At 43.1% G+C, this 26,508-nt stretch overlaps 2 protein-coding genes across 2 annotated transcripts; one reads left to right on the top strand and one right to left on the bottom strand.

Annotated features, from left to right (window-relative positions):
- Positions 1–3,834: 3,834 nt before the first annotated feature.
- On the bottom strand, positions 3,835–5,031 carry ZCCHC18 (zinc finger CCHC-type containing 18; the record flags this gene model as incomplete). Its single annotated transcript, XM_084870484.1, is given in 3 exon segments — positions 3,835–3,989; positions 3,992–4,707; positions 4,709–5,031. Coding segments are annotated over 3 exon segments (1,194 nt in total).
- A 1,583-nt stretch (positions 5,032–6,614) lies between these two features.
- SLC25A53 (solute carrier family 25 member 53) lies at positions 6,615–14,966 on the top strand. Its single transcript, XM_084870507.1, has 2 exons — positions 6,615–6,696; positions 12,447–14,966. The coding sequence occupies exon 2, from the start codon at positions 12,478–12,480 to the stop codon at positions 13,387–13,389; it is 912 nt and encodes a 303-aa protein (XP_084726633.1). The 5' UTR covers positions 6,615–6,696; positions 12,447–12,477; the 3' UTR covers positions 13,390–14,966.
- Positions 14,967–26,508: the final 11,542 nt, after the last annotated feature.

The following is a 26,508-nucleotide window of genomic DNA, read 5'->3' on the forward strand; positions in this document are numbered from 1 at the left end:
TTTTGTAGGACATAGAAAGATGGTTTGAAGGCTAATTTGAAAGATGAAATAGAGGGGCTAGAGACCGGGATGCCAGGACACAGGCTTTATTGGTGGAGAATACTCCTTCCGGGCTGCCTTCCAGAGGAGGAAGAGCACACATGCTGGGGTGAACACGCCTTTTGAGGGGAGGAAAAGGAAGGGACCAGGCTTAGGGCACTCAGCACACGCTGACTGGTGGTTTCATGTAAGGCACATGATTAGGAATCAGGGGCTTAGGGTATTTGGCAGGTGCTGATTGGTGGTTCAATGTACAGTCCATATAAGGTGCTTTGTTAGGTGCTCAGTTCGGACTGCAGGTGGAGTTTACGTCATTCTCCATCCACAAGTTGGGGGAAGGGAGGATCTATAAAAAAATTTACACAATTTCAAGTTTACACAACAAAGAGGATGGAGAAGGGCCAAAGGGGGATGAATCAGAGAAGTTTTCAAAGCAGCAATCTATACTGAACCCCAAAGCAGCTCCAATGAAAAGGAGGATGGTGGAAAGTGTAGCATTTATTTATTTTTCCTTTTACTCTACATGGGCCCAGAAATAAATTATGATAGCATGGATTGTTTATCTGTGTAAGTTATTCAATGTGGGAAGGATGTGGAAAATTATTGCACTCTGAAGTAGAAGAGTAGAACAGCATTTCCCTCACCACTTACCTTTTTTTTAAAGATTTGTTATTTTTTTAATTCTCACCGGAGGATATTTTCCATTGATTTTCAGACAAATGGAAGGGTTGGGAGGAAAAGAGAGTGAAACCTCTGTGTGAGACACACTGATTGGTTGGCTCCCACAGGCAACCTGACCAGGTCCAGGGATGAAATCCACAACCCAGGTACTTGCCCTTGACCAGGAATCAAACCCTTAACCCTTCAGTCCCCTGGCTGACACCACTGAGAATAACTGGCCAGGGCTCATCACTCATCTTTATTTAGGAGCAGGTAAAAGTTGGGGAAGAAGTCACTTGGAAGGACAGCTGGGAAATTAGGAGGCCCAGTGGCTTTAGGAGCCTGAGTGGAGCTACCTCCTGCCTGGGGTGAGGAAGGTGTCCCTTTGGCTTTTGAGAGATGGAGGTCACTGCCAGGGCCCCAGAGGGATGCAGGGAGTGGGCCTCTTTAGCCTCTACTCCTGGCCAGTGCTTAGCTAAAGAGTCCCAGGCAGAGGGACCCTCACAGTCTCTTGGTCAAGGGGTGAGGAGGTGGGGCTTACAGCAAACATGGAATGTGGGGTGGGGGAGGGGTGATGGCACATCAGGGGAGTCTGAGCCTCTACCCCCCTCCACCAAGAGAGAGTGTGAGTGTGTGGCTTGGAGTGGGGGCATTATAAAATTAGATTGTGGGGTCCTGGATGGAGCAGGAGTAAGAAGCCAGGGAGGAGCTGAGGAGTGATTCTAGAAGGAGGAGCCCTTCAAGTCAGGTTCTGGGTGCAGCAGTCCAGGAAAGGCTGCAGTGGGCTTCTTGCAGTACCTGGCTTTTCCCCTCCCCACCCTCTGGGCCTCTGAAGTCTTTGTCCCTATTAAGTGGGCCACCAACTGCTAGCATAACTAGAGCCCCAACATCTCACTCCCCTCAGGACCACAGGATCCAGAGTTCTGTGTGAAACCTCTGGGTCTGTGGTTCCTACAAGGCTTCCTGCCAATCTAAATGTGAGTACCCAGCCTGGTCATCTGCTCCTACCCGCCTCCTCCTCTCTCTTACTCATGCATCTATGCTTCCTCTTCACACACCATCTCTCACTGCAGTGGTCCTTTCAGCTTAGCAGAGCTCCTATTTCCTTCCTGAAAAATGCCCTCAGGTTTGCATTTATTTCACTGCACTCCCTATCTTAAAGGAAATCACCTCCCTACCAACCTTGTGCCGCTCACAAGGAAAGAAACTGATAAAACTGCAAGAAACATGGGACCCTTAAGGACTGAGGTCACATGCCATTTTAAAAAATTTTCATCAGAGGATACATTTCTATTGATTTTAGAGAAAGAGGAAGGGAGAGAGATAGGGGAGGAGAGAGAGAGAGAAAGAGAGTGAGAGAGAGAGAGAGAGAGAGAGAGAGAGAGAGAGAGAGAGAGAGAGAGAGGAAAAACATTGATTGGTTGTCCCCCATACTCACCCCAACCTGGGACCAGAGCCTAGGTATGTACATGACCCGAAATCAAACCCACAACTTTTTAGTGTATAAGATGACACTCCAACGATCTGAGCCATGTGCCCAGAGCACACATTTTTTTTTTATCACCCTCCAATCTGAGGCCATGAAATGGAGCAGGTCAGGAAGGTCCTTCTGTGCCTTCTCTCTCCTTTTAATGCCCTTAATTCTAAAATGGTACGTGAGTTTTCTAATTTCCTTTTTTTTTTTTTTTTTTACATGCACTGACATCCAGATTGCTTTTCATCCTTCCCTGGCTATTCCTATTCTTGGGTTGGGGTGAAGTAAGCTTGGAATCTTTGGGCTGCTGGTGTCCTCTAGCATGCAACTAGGGTAAAGCTTGGAAGTCCTCCGGGTATCACACTCTTAAGAGTAGCTAGTTTATGTGTAATTAGGGAGGAGGCAGAGATGGTATTGTAAGCCCAAAGGACAATCTTGTTGCTGCTTACAGGCATTGTCCAGAAGCAGCAGTAGCAGTAATCTATGAAAACTACCCAGGAAGGGAAGAACTGTCCCTTCCCAAAGTGAACAGGAATGGAGTCCCTGAAGATTGACAGGAAGCCTGGAACTGCAGAGCCAGAGGTTTCACACAGAACTCTGGACCCTGTGGTCCTGAGGAGAGTAAGATGTTGGGGCTCTTGCCTTTTTTGCCCCTACCCCTGTCCCATCATCAGATTTCTCAGATGCATTAGAGAAGAAAGCATTGGGACATTATTATCAAGTGGATGGGGACTTGACTCAGTGACTTAGGAGAGAAATCAATTGTGATAAGGGGCTCTTTGGAAGGTATTCAGTCTTTTTCAGCTTCCCTTTTCTTCATGTCTAAAAATTCGACTTCAGAGTATGATGCTCCTAATTATAGCTTCTATATTTAGTTTTCCTATTTTTCTTCTATATTCCTAAAAGTAATACCACACAGACATTAAACCTGATGCTTATATATATTCATTGACATAAAAAGTCACCACATATAGCTTGGTGAAAGGTTGCACAATATAGAACAGCACTTATATTTGATCACTTTTATGTATACATATATCTGGGTATATAATTATAAGTAAATATCCAAAAGGACATTCATCAAAGGGTTGACAATGGTTATGTGAGTGGAGAGTTTCAGGTGATTTGTATTTTAGTTTTTCTATTTTCCTACATTTTAAAAGGTTTAACAAGTGTTCTACTCCTATCATAAAACAAATAAAATCAGCAAGGAAATAGATGCAGAGAAAAGACCCTTAGGGAGACAGAAGAAGGAGCAGGGACAGAGGTCAGGCCATCCCCTCCACTTTGTTGGTATCCAACACCTCCTCATCCCCCCCAAAAAACCACTTTGTGGCCGAAACCAGTTTGGCTCAGCGGTAGAGCGTCGTTCTGCGGACTGAAAGGTCCCAGGTTCGATTCTGGTCAAGGGCATGTACATGGGTTGTGGGCACATCCCCGGTAAGGGGTGTGCAAGAGGCAGCTGGTCGATGTTTCTCTCACATTGACGTTTTTAGCTCTCTATCACTCTCTCCTCCTCTCTGTAAGAAAATCAATAAAATACATTTATTTAAAAAAAACACTTTGTGGATTAATTCATGCAGATAGAAACCTACCCCCATTTTTATCATCACCAGTATTTTTAATATATCTAAGGATTCACTAAGGCTGGGTCTATCACCTTACTGTAGCTCAGGGAGGTCATTGTTTTCACTGGGTACCTCTTTTGACTCCTCCTCCTCTGTAAGTATCAACTCATGCAGGGTGATAATCAAGTTCTCAAATACTTGGGCCTTGTTGCTCTCATTGTCACAGGTTTCCTTGGAGTGGCCCTCTTTCCACAATATGAACAATGGGTTGTGTATTTTTGCTTCCTGGCTCTACGCATATCCCCAGGACCATCACTCTTATACCCAGAACTACCACTGGTGGAAGGAGACTGAATCTGGGAACTGTTGGGGGAATCAATGACCAGAGTCTGATCCTGAGGTGGGACCCTGTTTCTAAGGGGAGGGGCACCCATAGATGGAAGTGGAGGGTCCACCAGGATCACATCCTCATCTGAGTCATTGAGGATATCATCTAGTTCTATCACATCGCAGTCAGCACTGCTGATCATGATTGACTGGGGGCCCTGAGATGCCACAGGGTTTGGGGCCCTCTCCATGATTAGCTCAGATCTCTTGGTCCGCTTCTGTTTCATAAAATTGTCATTCCAATCTTCCTCTTCCCTTATCATCTTGATTAACTCCAGGAAATTGGGAAGATGCTCCTGATCATTTGCATATATCCTGAGAAGATGCTTCAGCCTGTAGTGCAGGTCCCCATTCATATCAGCTCCTAAAAGGAGCTGGGGCAGGTGAGTCTGGTTTGCATCTTTCCCAGCTATGATCTCTGCCTGAATAGCGGTCTGGAGCTGCACCTCTAAACGGATCATATAAAGGGAGGCTTTCTCCCCTTGTGCCTGCAGGGTGTTAAAAAATTTACCATGGGCAGTGATACTGTTTTCAGACTCCCCAAACACCAAATTCATTGCGTGCAAGAAATCTGCCACTTAGATTGGGGTTGGCTGCCTGAAGCAAATGCATGACCTCCCCGGCAGGGCCCCTAAGGGTTTTCATCAGGCGCTTGAGCTTCTCCTCCTCAGGCATATTCCAATCTGGCAGGACCCCATTTACTTGGATTAGCTGGTTTTCAAAGGTTTCTTCCCCTTGGGCTGGTACCACCTTGCTGGAAAACAAATTCATGTTTCTTTCTGTCATGTTGACCCTTAAAGGACTAAGACTCCTCCCCAAGGACCTCAATATGGAATGAGCCCAAGGAGGCAAGGGTCTGTTTTGCCACCAGCTATTACCCACAAGAATAATGATGCTAGCCATGACCAAATGATTGATAATCATATATATATATATATATATATATATATATATATATATATATATATATATATCAAGATGTTCAGGCTTTTACAAAAGCCTAATCTGCTGGAGGAATCCCCAAAGCAATTTTCCTGGGCTCTGCCTTCCTTGTATCTCAATAGGAGCTGTAAAAAAAAAGTTGGGGAAAGATCAATAAGGTAGTAGACCTCAGGGAAGCAGCCTGCAGTAGGTTTCTCAACCTTCCTGAACATCCTGCAGTACATTTTATATTTGTCCAATGCCCTAAAATTATCCTTCAGGAAACTGTCCATTACAACCTTCTGGAGCTAGGGGGGTGTCCCATGCTAACAAGGATACTTTTCAGAGCCATATCCATCCCTTCCTACCAATCCTCCAGGAGGGTGGAGAATGAACAAACTGTAGCTTGGAATTCCAGATAAAATAGTGTGTGGAGCTGAACTGGGCTCTCAAAATAGAGTGCAATGCTCTAAGTCTCACAGATTTGTGGTAATAAATAAGATTAAACTCTTGGTCTCAGTTTTCCACTATAGCCCCTTCTCAAAGTTTGCCCATTATTTCTCAGATTCTTACTAGAGCTCGAAAACAAGGGTTTTATTTCACTTCCAACCTCTGCAACAGGTGCCCTCTGGGGTTGAATATTCCAGTCCTCAGGCCCTCTAGATTGCATCCTCAAGGCAGGCAAGGCAGGGAAGAGAAGAATCAGAAGCAGCTTCATTCTCTCATTCTGTTTCCCACCACCACCCACCCAACCACTGCTGTATCCAGACAGAAAATTCCCTCTCCCATCTTCTGAATACAAGCCAAAGCGATCCCTCCATTACATTTTCCCAAGGAAATCGTCAGCCTACCAGCTCTGCAATCAGCTACACAGATTTCAAGTTCTCATTTGGCTTTGAAGGCCTGACACCTAGAAAGGGAATAGAGGCTGGACCTAATACCAACATATTCCCCTCCAGGATGAAAAGGGCCCACCCCTTGCTCCTAACTATCCCTCCTGAAAACGAACCCCTCCTCAGTCTAGGCAAATCCTGCCCACTAGGCAGCATCCTGTGACACCCCACTTCCTCCCTCCAGCAGGGCTATGTGAGAGCTCCTTCCCCTGCCTCACAGTTTTCCATTCCCCAAGCATGGAGCCCCGAGTCCTGGTGGAGCTTCCCTGAGCCTTTCACCGCGCCAGGCAGTCGCACCCCCTTTCTTTACCTGTACTCATCCAGCAGGCAGTGGATGTTGCCCAGTGGACAGCAAGGGATGCCTTCAGATCTCTGAGGCTCTGAGGCGGGGGTGGGGTAGGATGGTGTTTCCTAGGCACTAAACTACCTGGGGCTGCTAGAAGGAGCTGCTTTGCAAGACCGCCCAACAAGGGAGAGCTGAGTTGAGGCTGCATGGTTCCCACAGCAGCGGAGGCCTCCCCTGCCTATCCGAAGGGCCCTCCCAGCAGCCAATGCTTCTTTCAGCCTTTGCCCATTGAGACAAAAGAGCATAATGAGCCTGGCGGCGCGGCCAATCAGTGGGACTCAGGGGCGGACTCCATTGCTAGCAAAAGGGGGGAGCTACTGGCGGGGGCTGCAGCACACAGGCACGAGCAACAGCGCAGTGTCAAGTGCAGCTGGGAATCACCGGACTCTGCCGATTTGCATTTTACCCGTGAGTTTGTGGCTTTTCTCTTCGCTTCTCTTCTCCTACTCCCCTTCTACCTCACTTTTCTTCTCACTCTGCGACTGGATGCATTAAACATGAGGTGAGACAGAAATCAAGTGAACAATAAGAGTTCCTCACCTTTGTATAGAGGGAAGGGGGGTGCATTTATTGAGCGCTTTCTACTTGCAGATGCTCTTGCATTAATATTCATTGATTCTTCTCTGCAGCCTTGGGAAGAAGGCAGCAGCGTGCCCATTTAATAGAGATGGGTCTTAAGCGCCCAGGCAATATGGCAGGAAGCGCAGAGCTAAGAGCTCATGCCCAAGTCAACATGTCTGATTTCAAAGGCTGCCTCTTGTGAACATTCCTCCCTCCCTACTCTCAGATTGAGGGTTAGTGGAGAAGAGCCAAAGTGGAGATGGGAGGGCTCACTTAGAATTATGTAGAATTAGTTCACAAAAACTTCTCTCCATTTCATAGATAAGGAAACAGAGAGGTTAGGTATGTTGCCTGGAATCACACAGCAAATAAACATCAGCTTCAATTTTGCACCCACGCCTGCTGTTCTCCAAATGCTATTTGCCCAACTGATCTTTTTTACATTGGTGTTCTCAAACCTTATCAACAGCAATCTTGGTGTGCTGGTAGTGCAGAGGGAGGGGGATGAGGAGGCTATAGGGAGAGGGGTGTGGGAAGACATGGGCAACTTTTACATTACCCATTATACCCAAGAGGAAGGTAAGACAACTTTCTTTCTCTTTTTACACTAAAACAAACTGCCAGTTTTTTTTTAAGTAAAACAGTATTTCTACAGCTTATGCCCCCAAAAGAGATAAAGCTCAGATGTGAAATGACACCTGAAATTACAAGGTGAAGCTAAAATTTGGATCAAATCTCTCTGATGTCACAACCCATGCTATTAACCACAGTGTAGGTACAAGGCTGGCTGCCTCAGGATCATTTTGGAGAGCTCTTGAGAAATGCAGATTCCTGAGACCCACCTCTGGGGGATTTGAATTTACTAGGACTAGGTTGGAGAGTATGATTTATATTTTTAAATACTGTCATTGTTAATTCTGAGATGTAGAGAGGTTTTCGAACCACATCAGGTGAGTAGGCCTGCTGCCAATGTACCTGTCCACAGTATATTTGTCATGAGTTGGAACTCCAGAGCAGAAATTCCTATCTAGGGTCCTTCCTGAAATTATTGGCAAAGAATTTGGACCCTCTCCATCTTTCTGAGTCCACAGCTTGATAGATTTTAAAATAAGTCGGCCACTCAGAAATGGTTAAGAACCACTTCCCTATAATCTTTCTTTGTAGCATCTTCCTCTTTCAACTTAAATATGAGAAAGAAGTGTGAGAAATGAAACACAATTTGATCTGAACCCCAACCATAGCTCTCTGTTACTGATAGAGCTCTTTCATTTCCTGGCTTCAGGACAGGTTGCTAGGTTGCCTTTCTGTGAGCTCTTGAGGGGACCTCTCATTTGCTGGATTTGCCATCACTGGCCCCAGAGAAGGAGCAACTCCATGGAAACGGCATGGAGGGCTGTCCAGAGTGAATGGGTTGTGAAGCCAGGGGCTGGAAAACCTGCTCAATTTTCCATGACTTCTGGTTCTTAGAAGCAGGTCTTTACTTCACTTATGTCAATTATGGCTAGAAGGCTTCCCTGTGGTTCTTGGTCTTGACTTCTGATACTTGAAAACAAATGAACAATCTGGTTCCCTTTTACTGCTGGGCTCATCATTTTCAACCTGCCAAGGTACTTCACCTGCTCCTTTCTGCCTTCTATATTTACAGCCCAATACCTAGAGTTCCATGAAGTAAAAAAATTCAGATTTGGAGATGAAGCACTTTTCATTTGAGGACTGTAGACTTTTTCTTATGGATGGAATAGTGAATGGGGTAGAGAGGGGAGGTAGAAAGCTCAACTTACACAGTCAGGAGTGATGCTGGCAGTAGCTCTTAGGTTTTCTTTAGACTCTTGATTCTGCTCTCTGATCCCATGACAACTGACCCTGGGTCTCAGTAGATTCTTCTGTGTTTAAATTGACTTCATCACCAAATTAGGTGATCTGCAGTTGGACCTGGTGAGGGTGGATAAAATAGGATAAATAATAGATCTTAAAGCTCTGACAAAAAATAGTGAAAGAAAATGGATTGTGTAAATGTACTTGGATCTGGTCATTAGAGCAAAGTGGGAGTTCTCTGCCCAAGACTGGGAGGAGGATTTGCTAATTTGGCTCCAACTGGGTACAGAGCATCCTTATCTCTGGCCTTAATATATGGACTGTGTTTCAATTTATGGCTCAATTGAGACCACATTTTCCAATTTCCACAAAGGAACCTTAATAGGCCAAAGTTTAGGAAGATAAAAGCTTTCAATTGAACAGTTGAAACAATAATGGTTGCCCTTGACTGGCTGCCTCTGTTCCAGGAACTTTCCATCTGTTATCTTATTTAAGCTTCTCAGCAACCCTGTCAAGAAAGCATGCTATTCCATTTTGCAGATCCAGAAACTGAGTTTCTGGGAGGTTAAGTAAATTGCATAAGGCCACATAGCTGGTTAGTGGAGGTACTGGGACTCCAGTGCAGGGCAGTCATACTCCAAAGGCCATGAACAGCTATTTTCTGCTGTCTTCCAAACAAATAATTGAAAAGAACTCTGCAGATGACACAGTACATTAGACTGATTTTAGCCTTTAGAACAATGTAGTTGCAATCTTTATTCCTGGGATATCATTTTTTAAAGAGAAACTACTAATATAACTCATGCAGCAACTTAAATACCAAGTACTGTGCTAAGCATTTTATATTTTTCATCTCGTGAATCCTTCATGACAATAATTTTACAGATAAGCATACTGAGGCACAGAGAGGTAAAGAGACAGAGACTTGGCCAAGGTCATAAAGCTAGGAATTGGCACTGCAAAACTCAAACCCACAATGTATTGCAGTGTGGAAAACAAATATGGCCCTTATTCTAAATCATCTCTCTGTCTGCCACACCTATATCTCCTTGCCATGGTCTGCATTCAGCGCCATGCACTACTCATGCTTTTAGGCCACAGTGCTTAAGGCCTCTTCCTCAGCCTAGAATATCTGCCCTCATTCCTCTACTTAATGAGGGTCTGCTTATTGGTTAAAGATCAAGTCAAATGCCCCCCTTGAAGAAAAAAAAATTTGGCTGCTTCCTGTCCCAGGAGGAATACATAGCTTTTGCCTTTCTACTCTGTCCTTGATTGCACACTTTATTTTGCTTTCTAGTATAGATTAGCTCATTGTTAATCTGTCTATCCCTCTATATTTCCAAGACCTTTAGGGCAGGCACAAAGTTCTATTCACTTCCAGCTCCACAGTGTTTTACCCAGTTATAGATGATCATACATGCACATGAATACATGTTTGTGAGCTGACCAAAAAACTGGCTCATGTATGCCCTGAATGAATGGACAAATATGGGGCTGGATCCTGGGATGGTTACACAGGCTGTCCATCTGGACTAGTCTGGCCACGGGAGTCTGGAATCCCCTGGGTTCACTTTACTAGGCTATAAATGCAGGAGACACAGTCCAACTCCAGGCCCATCCTGTGGTCTTGACTTCAAAATTCATCTTAAGAGGGCAGGCTGTCTGGGATTATTTAACACCTTGGCATTCACAGAAGAAAAGTCTTTCCCACCTTCAAATGAACATGGGATTGGTTCCACCATACCACATCATCTGGTTCTGGCTGGCCTGAGAATGTCCTGCAGGAGCATTTGCTTTGTGGAGACAGATGTGAGGTCAGGAAGCATCTGATTTTTATTTATTTATTTTTATTGAGGCCACCATGCTATGGATGCTCAACCACTTTATCTCATTTGATTTTATTAATCTTCACAATTACATATTAAAAGATATCTATTGTCTCTATTTTATAACTGAAGAAACCAAGACTTGGTAAAGTTTCTTGAAAGGTCAGACAACTAAGTGTGGAGGCAGAATTCAGTCTTAGGTTAGTCTGTCCCCAAGACTAGCATCTGAACAAGAAAAAGTGGACTCTCTCCTCACTCCCATTAACTAGGAAAAATTATATTTATAAAATGACAAATTAGATGTTTAAGGTCAGATATGTCGAAATAATTAACCTTTAATCCCTGAAAATGACTGGGGGGGGGGGCAAAAAAAATCAGGGATGGAAAAGTACAATTACCTCTATCAGATTCCTCTATCAGATATTTGCCAAATTACTCTATCAGATATTTGCCAAAACTTTCCCATGTCAATGCCCTGACATGCACAGTATGAGGATGCCTAGAGAGATTTTTACCTGTTTGTTCATTTTATAACTCAGATGGAGGAGGCTACAAGATGTAAATTAATTTCTAAAGGTCACCTAGGAAGTTGATAACAGAACTGGCACTCAGAATGATGGTCTGCCAAGTCCTACTTCAGTTTTCTTTCTACTAAGTCAGCCTGTCTTATGCAGCTAGTCAACACATGTTTTTAGGTTACTTGGGAAAGTACTGGCAGAAAGTGGTACATTATTGCACTCTGAAATAGAAGAAGGAATAGACATTTCCCCAATCACTCATCTTTATTTAGGTGCAGGTAAAAGTTGGGGAAGAAGTCACTTGGGAGGACAGCTGGGAAATTAGGAGGCCCAGTGGCTTTAGGAGCCTGAGTGGAGCTACCTCCTGCCTGGGGTGAGGAAGGTGTCCCTTTGGCTTTGGAGAGATGGAGATCACTGCCAGGGCCCCAGAGGGATGCAGGGAGTGGGCCTCTTTAGCCTTTGCTCCTGGCCAGTGCTCAGTTAAAGGGGCCCAAGCAGAGGGACCCTCACAGTCCCTCAGCTTAGCAGAGCTCCTATGTCCTTCCTGACAAGCTTTCTTAGGTTCTTAGATCCACACTGAGCATTAAATTGTTTCTGAGCACTGCTTCTTCCCTTTTTATAATGGTTCTGACCCAGAGGCAATTCTGTCTGCCCTCCCCCCTGAAACGTATGGCAATATGGAGATCTTTTTTGTTGTCATGGCTATTTAGGTCATAACTGGTGCTACTGGCACCCAGTATGTAGAGGCCAGGATACTACTAAATACCCGGCCTATAATGTACAGGAGAGGCACTAGAACAAGAAATTTTCTGACCCAAAGTATTAATAGTGTCAAGGCTGAGAACCTCTGCTCTCCCATACAAGGTTAGGCATGGAAATTGGTAGGTGCAGAGCCTTTTGGTGCTGCATTTCTAGGAACAGCTCCTCTTTCTATTCCTCATTCTGATAGAGGAACATGAAACAACTACAACATAGGCAAGAATCTACAGAAACAGAGTAGAGGAAGACTCACCACTCCTAAAACTTCTAACTTGTAAAGACAACTTTTAAATGCCTTTCTGCTGTACAAGATAGTGCCACTTTTCAGAAAGAGAATAAAGATTTATTATTCTAGCAACTTATAAAATGTGACTTTTCATATGGTGAAAACAGAATATAATAGCTTTGGAGCCCTCTTTCTCCAGTTTCATTCAATCTTAAACTTTCTTTGAATATTAGAATATTTGCTGTGTCAGCAAAACACAATAGAGGTGACTCCATAAAAACTAACTGCTTTTGTTTTACTTCGTCCTTAAGAGTTCTTATTTCTCAGAAACTGAACCAAAGAGTGGCTTGTTTCCTGAAAGCCTAGTTTCTCGGCACTCTCTTTTGTACTAAGCAGTGAAAATGCTAACAGATTTAATAGTCAGCCTAACCTATTCCCCCCAACTCTTGCCAGTTTATTCCATCTGCACCCAGTTATCTCCAGCATGGGGGAACCGAACCACTCTCCCGGGAAGGAGCTTCAGCACTGGACACAAGCAGAGACTCCTGGAAAGAAAAGCTGGCATTCCCAGGCCTATGCCCTTGGGGCCATTTCCAATTTTATGTCTACTTTTCTGACCTTTCCTATCTATAAGGTTGTATTCCGGCAACAGATCCATGCTGTGACGGTGTCAGAGGCTCTGCGACAGCTTTGGCATGAAGGCCCCCAATACTTCTACCGGGGAATCTACCCGCCTCTTCTCTCCAAGACGTTGCAAGGGACTCTACTATTTGGGACTTATGATAGCCTGCTGTGCTCTCTTTCCCCTGTTGGGCCACACTCTCTGGGACACCGCTGGGCTGCAGGGCTCATGTCTGGTGTGGTGGAGGCTGTGGCACTCACCCCCTTTGAAAGGGTGCAAAACGTGCTCCAAGATGGTCGCAAGCAAGCTCGCTTCCCTAGTACTTTCAGCATTCTCAAGGAATTCAACTCTTATGGGCTTTGGGGGCGGCTGTCTCTGGGGTACTATCGTGGTTTCTGGCCTGTCCTTCTCAGGAACAGCCTGGGGAGTGCTCTGTATTTCTCCTTCAAGGACCCCATCCAGGATGGCTTGGCAAAACAAGGCCTACCTCACTGGGTCCCTGCCATGGTGTCTGGAAGTGTCAATGGAACAATTACCTGCCTAGTTCTCTATCCTCTGATTGTACTAGTTGCCAATATGCAGTCCCATATTGGCTGGCAGAGCATGCCCAGCCTGTGGGCCTCTGCCCAGGACATGTGGGACACTCGAGGCCGGAAGGTGTTCCTGATCTACCGTGGAGGATCCCTCGTCATCCTAAGGTCCAGTGTGACATGGGGCCTCACTACCGCTATCCATGACTTCCTTCAGAGGAAGTCTCATTCCAAGAAAGACTGAAAGACTGACTAGCTTCAGGAAGTGTGACCATGGCAACTTTATTATTCTGAGTATTCTCGTGTTTATCTAAATAGCTTACTTCTTTGGCTTAATTATCTAATACAATCATTCTTTAGCATATTTGAACTGTCAGTGCATTAGAGAAGTTCCCAACCGCTACCCTGTTGGGAACAGACAAAGCCCAGAATCTTTCCTTGATCAGAAAGAGAAAGTCATTCTTGCCAGTCCACAGCTTCAACAGCCCTGGACTTAGGAGCCTATAAATAACTTGTCACCCAGATGAAATATAATTTCTTTAAGGAATTCTTTGACAATAAGAGGAAAGTTTAAAAGAACTTTAATTTGGCACTTTGAGTTTTGGGACCCCTCTTGTTCTCTGGATCAAACTGAGTGGAGGACCAGGAACTCCAATTTCAAAGAACTAAAGCTTGACTCTTAAGATGGGGATTGCATAGAACTTCTCAAATGGCTAATTTTCATGACATTGTTCACTATACCTATCACCACTATTCTCATTTCTCACAACTATGGGTAGTTTCAATGTGGCAGTTGTATCTGGGAATCCTAAATTAGACTTGTTTCAATTGATTGGGTGCCAAAAGAACTGTTGAACTGGAAGTGGGAGTGGGGAGAGTTGTGGTTCCTGGATGGATAGAAAGAATAGACTTTGAAGAAAGTGATTTCGTTGCATGTAAAATAGGGGAAAATTACTATAGATTGCCTGGGGACAAAGCAATGGCATTGCCTAGAAACCACTTTAGTTTCCCTAAGAAATCCTCACAGATCATTGCATATTTTATTGCTATCGATATAGTCACAATGACATAAATTAAAGATCAGAAATACTAACCTGTAGTTCAAAGCGATTCAAAATATGGTACTCATAATTTTTAGCATTTCATAACACCATTCTCACTTACATAGATTTCATATACCAGCTAAACTGAACTATTTGTTTTCTCCCCCTAAATGCCCCAAACTTTACCATTGCCATGCTTTGGCCCACACTTATTCTCTTTACATCCAGTGTCCCTTTTCCACATGCCATTCTGCCAAAATCCTTCCAGAACCTCAAAGTCCAGCTTAGAAGCCACCTTTTCTGTGGCGCCTCTCCTGATTACCCACAGCTGAATGTGGTGGTAGTCTCTTGTGATAACATTTAATATATGGCGCTGATTCCATTATGTCACTAATGTCATGTGGCCCTGTGTTCTTGGTGTTCTTCAATACCTCCTACTAGACTGTAAAACTCCTAGAAGACAGGGATTCTTGTACACATTTTAAATTTTCTATTGTGCCTAGGTGCTCAATAATGATTGGATTATTAAATTATCAAACTGTGATATGGTCTTTATCCTCAGGGAGCTGTCTCTTGTACATGAAGACAATGTTACCAACTCACATACTTTTGGGGTGTGATTTTGTTTTCTTTTATTAGTATATTTAGTTTTGTGTTAATGATAATGATGCTGCTGCTGATAATCCTATATAATAAAGAGCTAATATGCAAATGGTTGTCATGCCCTCATGCCATCATTCGGTAATGGCTCAGACACTCAACACTGGGGAGAGAGGAATGGGGACCAGCCAGGCACAACTGAGCTCACAAGAGAGGAATGGGGACCAGCCAGGCTACCGCCCAGCAGAGGGACAACCCATGTGCCCCATGGTCCCCACAGTCCTGGGTGCCAGTGGCTGCTCCTGTGGCCTGGGAGAAGGACAAGCTGCCCACCCCAGGGTCCTAGGTGCTTGCAGCTGCAGCCCAGGCAAAGCTACTCGCCCACAGTTCCTTGTAGCTGCAGCCAGCCCAGCCACGCTGGCCCAGGTCCTATGTGCCTGCAGCCAGCTGGAGGGAGGAAGCCCAGGTCCTGGGTGCCTGCAACTGGCTGGAAGATAGAATCTTGGGTCCCAGGTGCAGGGCGAGGAAGAGGTGGTTAGGGGCGATCAGGAGGCAGGCAGAGGGGTTAGGGGCAATCAGGCAGGCAGGCAGGCAAGCGGTTAGGAGCCAGTGGTACTGGATTGTGAGAGGCAGTCAGACATCCCCCAAGGGGTCCTGGATTGGAGAGGGTGCAGGCTGGGCTGAGAGACCCTCCCCCCCACCCCCCCGCATGCACAAATTTCATACACCAGGTCTCTAGTATCTATAATAATAAAAGCATAATATGCTAATTAGACCAGATGACCTTCCGGAAGAAGCCAGAGCTGCAAGGGAAGCCCGGGTCTTGGGTGCCAGAGGGAAGCCGGTGCCAGCAGCCGGGGGGAAGGAAGGCCTATGCTTTCACGAACTTCATGCATCAGGCCTCTAGTATGTAATAAGTGACTTTCAACTGGAACATTTGACCGGTTTGTTATTGATGGTATGTTTGCTATTAGCAACACTTTAGGAACTGAAATTTCACTAACAGAAACATATTGCTTAACAGTCTCTTTAATTGCAGCTGGAATTTTGAGGATTTCCAAGATGACATATTTTGTAGTTTTCCCCTATAGATAGATATATTATTGACCTCCAATTGCACATCCATACCCAACTGAATTTGTCATTTGTAATGATGTGATTGTAGATCCTTGTAGTGAGAATTCCTTCACTGAATATCACAAAAATTAGACACCACTGTAGGTGATACGTAATCAGAGAGCATTTGCCAGCAAGGTCAAAAGAAAATGGCTGGTCCAGAATATCTGCCGATGAGTTCCCATGTATGATCCCATGCAGACTTAGATGGGATAGGGTTATACTCTGCCTATAGACTCAAGGAGTAAAAACACAGAGTCTGCACAAGTGACAGCAAAATAGAACAGCAACTAGGCTAGCTCAGAAGAAAGAAAATATTATTTACAAAAATTCATAACTTAGCTATAATTTTGTTTTTTAAGCTGAAAAGGAGAGGATACATTATTGTATTTGCCCACATTTTTATGCAAGAGATGCATTTATTTCCAGCTATGCTGTCAATTTCCACTTAAGTCACTGCCAGTATATGTCCCTTTTTTCATTTTAAGTTATTTAGAAATCATTTCAAACTTTTAAAAAATTGCCAGCATAACTAAAGTATATAGCACATCCCCATGCTCTTTACCCAAATTTAGCTATTGTTAACATTATTTATAGTTGCTTTATTATTTGAGACTTCATTCTTTGCTACACACACACACACACACACACACACGACATTTTTCCTGAACTATCAGAGTTGCAATTGTAGTATTTCTAGATTCAATGTTTATAGATTCAAATTATTTTTAAAAGACTGTTTTATCTCTATGAAAATGGCACAGTTATTATAGAATATCAGAAAATCCAATTTCACGGAATATTTTAAAGCTACATTGGTGGTAATTGTTTCAATATGCCTTTATAAAAACTTTAAATTTACATTAGTTATATTAATATTTGAAGCTATGCAATTATAACATAAACACAAATTTACAAATAAAGCATGTTATAATTTAAATATTTTTTAAAAATTGGTTCATAATAAAAATATAGGCAAAATTATAAAATTATATTAACCTATCAACTTTTACCATTTAAATCTTTTGAGAAAAGTTTAAGAGTATAATCGTTTCTAGTAATTTTAAATGTCCATATTTAGTTTTGTGAAGTCAATGTGGTTAGATTTTCTGATGTCTAAAAATGGCTTTTGAACTTGAGATCAATAAAATAAGGAGGTTTTTAAATACTGATGTCTTTAAAACTTATAAAATGTAAAATTTAACACTGAAGCTACTTGGTATAAAAAGTTGAAAGAGCCGAGACCGGTTTGGCTCAATGGACAGAGCGTCGGCTTGGGGACTGAAGGGACCCGGGTTCGATTCCGGTCAAGGGCATGTACCTTGGTTGCGGGCATATCCCCAGTAGGGGGTGTGCAAGAGGCAGCTGATTGATGACTCTCTCTCATCGATGTTTCTAGCTTTCTATCTCTCTCCCTTCCTCTCTGTACAAAATCAATAAAATATATTTTTTAATAAATAAATAAATAAATAAATAAATAAATAAAAAGTTGAAAGAAAAATAATAAAATTCCCTGTATAAGCCCTGTGTATTTTTGTCTAAATATAAACTACATAAGCTTTTCTAAAATATAAGGTGAAATAATAGATCATTAATATATTAAAACTAATGTGTTTTGCTAAGTGAAATAAGCCAGTCAGAGAAAGAATAATATCACATGATCTCACTCACTTATGGAATATAATGGACAACATAAACTGATGAACAAAAACAGATCCAGAGACAGAGAAACATCCATCAGACTACCAAACCTCAGGGGGAAGGTAGAGGGTGGGGATAAGTGCAACCAAAGGACTTGTATGCATGCATAGAAGCATAAACTGTGGACACAAACACCAGGTGGTGAGGGCATGAGTGGGAAGAATTGGGGTAATGGAGGATAAGAACACATATGTAATACCTTAATCAATAAAGAAATTTTTAAAAAAATATAAAAAACTAACGTATTAACACAATTATATGGTTTATTAATATTTAATTTTGCTTTTAAATTTTATTTTAAAACATTAAATAGCATTATAATCTAACTACATGTTCAGGATAACTGCATATAATAATGTAACATATGATGATAAAAGCACAATAAATCAGGAAATTGTGAAAAGTTTCATGAAAAGAGTAAGAAATACTATAATTTTCTGTTCTGTTCACTTCAATTTCTCTGTTTCTTTGATACCATCTTCCTTCTAATAAAATCTTCAACACCTTTTCCTCATCCTCAATCCCAGTTGGTGACCTTGATTTTCATTTAATTAAGAAAGGAGCATTCAAAAGAGAACTGCCAGTTAAAAGAACATTTATAAAGCTACTAGGAGCCCAGCACGCGATTCAAAATAGCATGGCACTGCCCACTCTCGAGTTGCAGGTCAGGCCCTGCCTCGCTCCCAGGGACCCTCAGCAGCCACTGCCAGTCTGGCCCTGCCTCCCTCTCCAGCTCTTGAAGCAGCCACAGCAGCTGCTGATCAGGCCCTCCCTGAGAGCAGGTTCTTGGAGCCCCTGCTGCCCCGCCCTCGACACTGTATGTGCAACCTCCTCCTGTCTGGTCGGCCCATTACAGTGTCCTGGTTAATTAGCATATTTCTCTATTTTATATATATATATCAGCCACTTAACGACTACCCAGGACAAAAAGTAGAACACATTGATTACCCCAACCCCTCACTCCTCTTGCTCCCCAATCCCAAGGCATGACATTCCTCTACCTTCCTAGAGGTAACCCCCATCCTGACTATTGTAAGTTCCTTCTTTCTTTGTTTTTCTTTCTTTCTTTCTTTCTTTCTTTCTTTCTTTCTTTCTTTCTTTCTTTCTTTCTTTCATTTTATTTATTTATTTATTTTTGCTTTTCTTTATAGGTTTATCTTCTATATAAGTAAGCAAACCTAAGCAATACAGTTTTGTTTTTACAGATATTTAAACTTTATATACTTGGAATTGTGACTGTCTTATCTCACTTCACATTATTTGTGAGAATCATTCATGTTGCAGGTAGTGGTGGTTATTTCAATAATGATAAATTTACTTTAAAAAGCCTTCATTCCTTAGAGCAATTTTAGGTTCACAGCAAATTTGAGAGGAAGTTACAGGGGTTTTCTGTACATTCCCTACCCCTACATATACATAGCCTCTCCCATTATCTACATTTATAACAATTATCACTTAAAATCCAGTTTATATTAGAGTTCACCCTTGGTACACTTCCTATGGGTTTGGACAAATGTATAATGACATGTATATACCATTATAGTATCATACAGAGTAGTTCCACTGCCCACCACTCAAATCCTCTGTGTTCTACTGTTCATTTCCCTCCAGCTTCTGGCAACCACTGATCTTTTTACTCTCTCCATAGTTTACATTTAAGAGAATGTTTATATAGTTAAAATCATACAGTATGTAGCCTTTTTCAGATTGGTTTCTTTCATTTAGTAATATTCAATTAAGATTCCTCCATGTCATTTTATAGCTTGAAAGCTCATTTATTTTAAGAACTGAATAAATAGGTGTATCACAATTTATTTATTCACTCATCTACTAAAGGACATATAGGTTGCTTCCAAGTTTTAGCAGTTATGAATAAATTCGTTATAAACATCTGTGTGCATATTTTTGTGTGGACATGTTTTCAATAACTGGATAAATACCAAAGGTAAAAATTTGCTGGATTGTATAATAAGCATATGTTTAGTGTTTTTAAAAAAATTGCCCAACTGTCTTCCAAAGTGTCTGGCTGTACCATTTTGCATTGCCATCAACAGTGAATGAGAGTTTCTACATCCTTGTCAGCATTTGTTGTTGTCAATGTAGGGCCACTTGTAAGCTTCCTGCCACAGGAGAACAAACACCTTTGCATTCCAAGCCCACCAGCTCAGCCCCAAACCCACTGATGTCAAAAGTTTCCCACCAGTGACTGCATATAAGGATAAAGCTCCAGCTCCTGGGTGCTACCATCATGGGCCCAATGTCCTGGTGGCTCGGTGCTGCACAGCCCTTCCCTTTGGATATCCCATCACCATCTCTTTTCCCTAAATAAGTTCAAGTTTTCTTCATTCACAGTATGAGATGGCTATTTAGCATCATCCATCATGTTCACCTTTCATTTTGGTGGCCCTATGGGGATATCCAGAAGGGAAGTCCCCTTTTTTTCCTTCTTCTCTCCCCACCCCCAATCCCTAGAAACCTTTAGTCATGGGGTCCAACACAGACCAAGGCTTTCTGGACTCCCAAATGCCAGATTATCAGACCTTCTGATTTCTACTAGTGGATGATGTTAGATATAAAGCAAGCTCCCAAAACCAGGGGTCCTGATAAAACACAAAGGATATTCAGGAGCCAGGCAGCAAGGTACATGTCTTTACTCCTGCAGGGGGGTGCTCAACCACATGGTCTGGAAGCATAGGCACACTGCATGGGCAGTCTGCTCAGGCTTTTATTCCTGTGCATGTGACCTGTCCTTACTCTTGATTGGAGCCAGGCTCACAGTCTTTTTTGATGGGTTAATTTAAAGGGAAGGGTTGGCCTTTGCCATTTCAAGATGGGGCGCCAGGGGAGCTGCAAGTCATGATGCCAAAATAGTGGCTGCCAAGGCACATGAGTCAAAATGGTGGCTTCCAAGTCACATGAGCCCAAATGGTGGCTGCCAAGTTACACAGTCCAAAATGGCATCTGTCTAAACTGCTCTTTGACAGAAAAAATTACTTGTTTATTCTTACTTTTTTTTGGGGGGGGGGAGCACTAGGGATCGAGATTCTCAGCTCCCCACAGGGCTACCACCTTCAGGCATGGGTCAGTCACTTAAAAGCTCTAGGGCAGCTGCTGCTAGAAGACTCCTGTGACAGGATAAACAGGGCTTGGAACAAGCAAAATTGCTCTAGGCAGCCTGCAGTCTCAAGCAAATGCCCAAGCAATGGAGGCACATTATGAAAAAGCACACACTCGCCCAAACCCTGGCCCCAAACACCCTGCAGGATTTTATTTTGGGGACTGTGAGTCTCAGCATTGCTAATTCCGGTGTTTCATGGGGGGAGATAGCTCATTTGCAGGCTGGACCTGTCATAGTAAGCACAAGGTACAAGGAATCCCAGAGCTGGGTCCAACCAGCAGTTTACTAGGAAATAAATAGCAGGGGACACCCCTCTTTATCCTGGCCACTGGGGGAAGCTGAGTCCCAAACTGAGTCTTTAGTCATGGAAGGATGCTGCCTAGAATAAGCCTCAGCACAAGGAAGGGGGCCAGCAATCAGGCTGGGACACTGGCCATTAATTTCTCCCTCTCATTTGGTGACTCTTCTGCAAACATCCTTATGGCAGTAACACCATGGGCAATTCAACCTCAACCCATATCAAGGATCCACCTCCGGCTTACCTTTTAAAGAATCTTAAGGCCTTCCATTTACCAGATGAAATTAGACCTAAACACTTCATTTTCTATTGCAATATAGCATAGCCATAATATAAATTAGACATTTAGGAGACCTAGTACCAGAAAGGTACCCTAAATAATAACACCATTCTCCAATTGGATTTATACTGCCACTGCCTAGGCAAATAGTCTGAGATTACCTATATTCAGGCCTTCTTTGAGCTCCATTGCCACCCCAAACTCTGCTCCTCCTCCTGTTGTGTCCTTTATGCCTCCACCTCCAGGCCCCTAAAACCATGAGAAACTCCTAATTTCGCCTTCTCAACCCCCTCCCAAAGGGCAAGCAGCTGCCATTTTAACCACCCCCCCTTTTTTTTAACTACAAAACTGCAAACACTTAACAGTCCTGCTACTATCAGAAGTAAAACTTATTATCACCCAAACCTTAACATATATCTCAAAGGGAAAATGTGGCGGGTTCAAATCCAAGCGGCTAGAAGCCTGGGAACTGCAATCCTGGGAACAGTCTATGGGACTTGCTCCTCCCCTCCCCACCCCACCCTGCCTTTTCTCCAGCCTCATAGGCCTATACATAATTTTCTAAAGTCTTTGGAAACTTAAAAGCTTTGGAGCATTGCTGGGTTAAATGATAAATATATAAATATTTCAACAAGTTTTAAGTTCACTTGATTTTAGCTTTTGTTATAGAAAATCTATTAAGTAAATTTGGAACTGTTAATGTAATGTCTTGTGCTTTGTTGAAAATGTGTTTAATGTGTGTTCAAAAATATCATTCTAAAAAATTCTGATTATTTACTTTTTGGTTATCATTGGAAAATTAAAGTTCCTAGGAATTAAAAATTCAAATTAAATTGGAAAATATATGGATTTAATGATAGAATGCATGAGGCATTGAGATACATTTTGAAGAAAAAAGAAAGTGAGTTCTAAAGCTTTATTTCTGAAAGTTGTAAGAAGGTTTGTGAAAGTTTTAAATTAGTCAGGTTCCAGTCCCCTTCCTCCACTTAATTTCTCTTGTCTCTGTCAGGGTGGGAGAAACCTACCTGTCCATTTGTGGAGTAAGTCCTTCATCAGAATTCATCTCAATGTGGAAATGAAAGGTAAACCTGCCCTCTGCACATGTGCCACCCACCCACATGACCATCCCCAGGCAACACCTGGGTGATGGGGTCCAATGAGTCAGAACCTAATCACCCCTGATTTTGGAAGAGACCCTTTCTGTCTTTCAGATATATGGACTCTTGTTTTTTGGTTTTTGGTTGCTTTTTGTTTTTTTAATATATTTGGTTTTGGGTTGTTTTTTGTTTTTTGATTTTGTACAGAGAGGAAGGGAGAGAGATAGAGTTAGAAACATCGATAAGAGAGTCATCGATCATCTGCCTCTTGCACATCTCCTACTGGGAATATGCCCGCAACCAAGGTACATGCCCTTGACCGGAATCGAACCAGGGTCCCTTCAGTCCCCAAGCCGACGCTCTATCCATTGAGCCAAAATGGTTTTGGCTGGACTCTTGTTTTTATTTCCCTAGAAAAATTTGGTAAATTATACCTTCATAAGCAATATGGAAGCTTTTATATTTTTCTCCCTACCTTATCCCTTCAGAATTTGGCAATTCTCTCTCTCTCTCTCTCTCTCTCTCTCTCTCTCTCTCTCTCTGTGTGTGTGTGTGTGTGTGTGTGTGTGTGTGCGTGTGTGTGTGTGTGTGTGTGTGTGTGTGTGTGTGTGTTAATTCTTGCTCAAGGATATTTTCCCCATTGATTTTTAGGGAGAATGGAAGAGAGAGGGAAAGATAGAGAGAAACATCATGTGAGAGAAACACATTAATTGACTGCCTCCTGCACAAGCCCTGACCAGGGCCTGGGCCAGGGAGGAGCCTGAAACCAAGGTACATGCCCTTGACTCGAATTAAACCTGGGACCCTTCAGTCCACAGGCCAACACTCTATCCACTGAGCAAAACCGACAAGGGTAGAATTTGGCAATTCTTTTATATATATATATATTATTGAATTTTTACAGAGAGGAAGGGAAAGGGATAGAGAGCTAGAAACATCGATGAGAGAGAAACATCGACCAGCTACCTCTTGCACACTCCCCACTGGGGATGTGCCCGCAACCAAGGTGCATGCCCTTGATCGGAATAGAACCTGGGACCTTTTAGTCCAAAGACCGACGCTCTATCCACTGAGCTACACCGGTTTTGGCAGGATTTGGCAATTCTTAATGAATAAGTCATGGCAATATGTTTCTTTGCATAAATTCAATAAGACGAGCTTCCAATTATGGTTTTACTAACCAAAAATTTGACTGAAATGTCATGCCTAAAAAGGATGCACCTGGACTTTGGGCACCATTAGAAAGCATTCTCAAAATTAATTGAAACTAATAAAAAAAACCACTGGCAAGAAATGGCCTGGTACCTTCCTTTATCATATGGTTCATGGTAGTCTTTCCAGGTAAGGAATAAAGGATGACATCATTGGGGACCTCAAGAAATTGAGGAATGCACACAAGTCTATAGATACCGCAGGTAACCCTGATGACAACTAGGTGGCTCACCTTCTACACCCTGCAGGGCTAATAAAAGCTCAATCATGAGATTCCAGCAAAGCAGGGGTTTTTTTTTTGTTTTTTCTTTCTTTGTTTGTTTGTTTTTTTTTTGGTTTTTTTTTTTTAAAAGCTTATATAATCAATTGCTATTCTTATTATGTTCATGAAAACAATCAGGCCAAACTGAAACTAAACTTCATACAGTAAATAAATTGGTCTTAATCTGGCTCTTTAATGAAAATGAGTGTGGAGAGAACCCAAGATGGGGGCCAACAAGATGGCAGTGAGGGAGATAGTGTGAATGAGCGAAAGGGGAGTGTGTGGATGTGTGTGTATTTGTGAGTAAGGGACAGTTATATTCCAAAGGACTGTTGAGGACTGGCGGACCATGCTAGCTAGACAGCCTCTGCTACCACTGACATCTCTCCAGGAGCAGCCAGCTCTGCCATCTTGAAGGGGAGAGCAGCTGTGACTGGGGGCACAGCCTCACCTCCACCTGGGGAAACCTCAGACACCACCCAGAACCCTACAGCCACATCGGCCAGGGACCAGCTGTTTCACCTACAAACCCACAAACTCCAAGACTCCAACCTCCCTGGCCGAAGGCTCCTAAAATGTTTGTCCAGGGGGGACAAGGTGGTGGCCTAATAGGCAGATGGGTCCTGCGCCTTCACATGAAGCAGATAGAAGAAACAGCTAAATCGAATAACATCCACACAGAATTGGCAAATTAAACACAGCTGTGGCCAGAAAGGTCAGAGGTCTCCTGGAGAGAGGTGGGATTGGGGATCTGTGCTGAAGGGAGAAACACACTCAGCTGGGACTAGAGTCTCAGAGGGAGACTGTACTGCACCAAATGCACATCACTAGGGGACACATGTAGCACTCAATTGTGGAAGGGTATGCACAGGGCTGCTGGCAGTGGGGGCTCTAGATCTGAGCCCACAGCTGTGGGAGCCTGTGCTCAGAAAGGCAGCCTGAAATTTTGCACCAGCCATGCAGTGCCAGGGGGAGAGAAATGCACAGCAGCTCAGTTGCTCTGTCTTTATAATTTCCTTGCTTTTACTCACTAAACCCAGTGCATAGGATCTTTCAATTACAAACACTCACCAAGGCTGCAGTGTAGGGGAAGGTGGTTCTGTGAAAGGTGTGGAGCAAAATAGGGAGAGGTGGCCAGGAAGCCACCTCTGGGACAGTCCGATCCCTCCAACTCTGAACAGACACTTTTCTCCCGAAGACCAGACTCCTCCTAGCAGCATTGCTGTACCCAGCCTTTGAGCTCTGCAGGGAAAAAATATTCTAAATAATCCCAGGGAGCCCCTGGGGACTGGTTTAAGGGGCCACTTGGTCCCAGAAACTAATACAAAAACACCACCCCTTGGAGGCTGTGTCAGAAATAGATGCTTGTGTAAATACTACTGAAAGAAGGCAGAAAAACAAAGTAGGCAGATTGACCCCCTCTGCCTGAAACCTAGACTATGGCCTCTGACACAGAGGACAGTGGATTGCTGGGAACTTCCAACACGGTGCTGACTACATAACAGGAAACAGACTTGGCAAACAGAACAGTAGAGAGGGATCTTAAACCAGCCCCCATGGGACATTACAACTCAGCTGAAGCGAACAAACTTCACTACTTCCCTTTTTTATTTTTAATCTTTTATATAAGAAACTAAAATTTTTCTCTATTCTTTATTTTATTATATATTATTTATTTTTATTACTATTATTATTATTCTTTTTTAACCTTTCAATTTTTTATTAGTGTTCTACAGTCTATTTTTATTTTTTATCATTATTTTTCTCTATGTCATTTTATCCTTTATGTCAAACCTTTCATCCTTTCTTCTCCCTTTTTCATCCTGTTTCTCTTCTCCTGTTACCATTTTAGTTTTTCTCTCTCCTTGCTTTTTACTCCTTGTTAAAAATTTATCTACTTTATCTGCTTTATTGATGCATTACTATTATAGTAGTTTCTGTTGGCTTACTCATATATTTAATTTCCTTTCCCCTGATCCAAGTCCCTGCATCCTTCTCTTCTCTCTTTCTTCACTAGCCATTTTTTTCCTTCTTTCTTCTTCTTGTTGTTTGTTAGGTTGTTTTATTGTTTGTTTGCTTTTGTTTTTGTTTTTTTAATTTTGAGCTTTTGTTTTTCCTGTCCTTGCTTGTTCTCTTTTTCTACTAACTAGAGGCCCAGTCCATGAAATTCATGCACTGAACAGGGGGGTGGGGAGGGGGTCCCTCAGCCCGGCCTGCACCCTCTCCAATCTGGGACCCCTTGGGGGATGTTAAACTGCCAGTTTAGGCCCGATCCTGGTAGTCAGACATCCTTTTCATAATCCGAGACTGCTGGCTCCTAACAACTTGCCTGCCTGCCTGATCACCCCTAACCACCTCTGCCTGCCTAATATCCCTCACCACCTCTATCTGCTGGTCTGATAACCCATAACTGCCTCTGCCTGCTGGCCTGATCACTCCTTAACCACTCCCCTGCTGGCCTGATTACCCCAACTGCCCTCCCCTGCTGGCCTGATCACCACCTAACTGCTAGCTCCCCTGAACTAGCTTGATCTTGCCCCTAACTGCTTGCTCCCCTGCCGGCCTGATCTTCCCTAAAAGCCTCTGTCTTGGCCCCTGCCACTGTGGCTTTGTCCAGAAGGGAGGCAGTACAACTG

This window comes from Pipistrellus hanaki, assembly GCF_964339955.1.
Source record: "Pipistrellus hanaki genome assembly, chromosome: X".
In the NCBI taxonomy this organism is placed as follows: Eukaryota; Metazoa; Chordata; class Mammalia; order Chiroptera; family Vespertilionidae; genus Pipistrellus; species Pipistrellus hanaki.

Coding starts and splice junctions, on each gene's coding strand:
- SLC25A53 (XM_084870507.1), top strand. CDS start 12,478: ATGGGGGAACCGAACCACTCTCCCGGGAAGGAGCTTCAGCACTGGACA.